Source organism: Eurypyga helias, unplaced genomic scaffold, assembly GCF_000690775.1.
Source record: "Eurypyga helias isolate BGI_N326 unplaced genomic scaffold, ASM69077v1 scaffold38819, whole genome shotgun sequence".
In the NCBI taxonomy this organism is placed as follows: domain Eukaryota; kingdom Metazoa; phylum Chordata; class Aves; order Eurypygiformes; family Eurypygidae; genus Eurypyga; species Eurypyga helias.
In genome coordinates, this window is record NW_010270776.1 from 14,334 (window position 1) to 15,469 (window position 1,136).

General features: G+C 59.2%; 1 protein-coding gene across 1 annotated transcript in view; it reads left to right on the forward strand.

The window, feature by feature from the left end:
* The window catches only part of LOC104514808 (GTP-binding protein Rhes-like), a 643-nt gene extending 267 nt beyond the window's left edge, over positions 1-376 (forward strand). The window contains exon 2 of the mRNA XM_010158580.1: positions 2-376. Coding sequence (XP_010156882.1) covers positions 2-376 — 375 coding nt within the window. The remainder of the gene's footprint in view (position 1) is intronic.
* Positions 377-1,136: the final 760 nt, after the last annotated feature.

Here is a 1,136-nt window from a genome sequence, read left to right on the forward strand (position 1 = left end):
TTTTGCCCTGGTCTACGCCGTAGACGATGCCGAGTCCTTTGAGAGCGTCAAGAGTCTGCGGGAAGAGATCCTGGAGGTGAAGGAAGACAAGTTCCCTCCCATCGTGGTGGTTGGCAACAAGGCGGAGAGCGGTGGTGAGCGGCAGGTGCCGGTGGAGGACGCCCTCTCACTGGTGGAGCTGGACTGGAACAGCCGCTTCGTGGAGACGTCGGCCAAAGACAACAAGAACGTCCTGGAGGTCTTCAGGGAGCTGCTGCAGCAAGCCAACACGCCCAGCCGGCTCAGCCCGGCGCTCTGCAAGAGGAGGGAGACGTTGCCCAAGGAGCAGGCACTGAGGCCTCCCATGAACAAGACCAACAGCTGCTCGGTGTGCTGAGCTGGCCCCCTGGGCTGGGAGGAAGGCGCCGGCGGCAGCGGCACCAGCTGAAAACTCAGGTGGGCTGGGTGGGGAGAGGTGCTGCCTCCGCCAAAACCAACCCTGCTGCCTCCCACCCCTTCCCTCCTCTTCCCCATCCAGCCCTCCCGGGCCGATGAGAGTTGGAGATGATGAGGAGGAGGAACTTGGAAGGGATGCTGGTCCCTGAGAGGGCGCGGGGCGAGGGCAAGCTCCCGAAAAGGCAGGAGGCGTACCTGGGAAACCGCCATCGGTCTGCTGGCACGTTGCATCTGGGTGGTGGCGAGCTTGCAGGTGGGGGGGCAGCTCCTTGTGTGCCAGGGAAGGCGGGCAAACATCGGGTCTTCAGCTGCATGCATCAGAAGGCAGAGCGGCATGGTGCCCACCGGCGCTGTTCTCCCGGTTCTCACCCAGGTCCTGTGTCACCCTGCCCCAAGCACGTACAAATTCCTGGCACGGCTGCTGTTCCAGTGACAGATCCTGTGTCCAAAGTAGATTTGATTTTGTACCTTGGCATAGAGCATGCAACATGCATCTCTTGTAAGTTTTCTCTTTTTTTTAAGCACACCCAATAAACACGTTGTTGCAAAGTGGAGCTAGAAAACGTCTGGGTTTCTTTCTCCTGTACTACAGATGCTGCAGTGTCTTGTCTCAGTGGTTTATGCCCAGACCCCTTATCACTGCGTTTGCTTTCCCTCCTCCGTGCTTCATTCTTATCTGGAGTGTCCTGGCACTGGTGGAG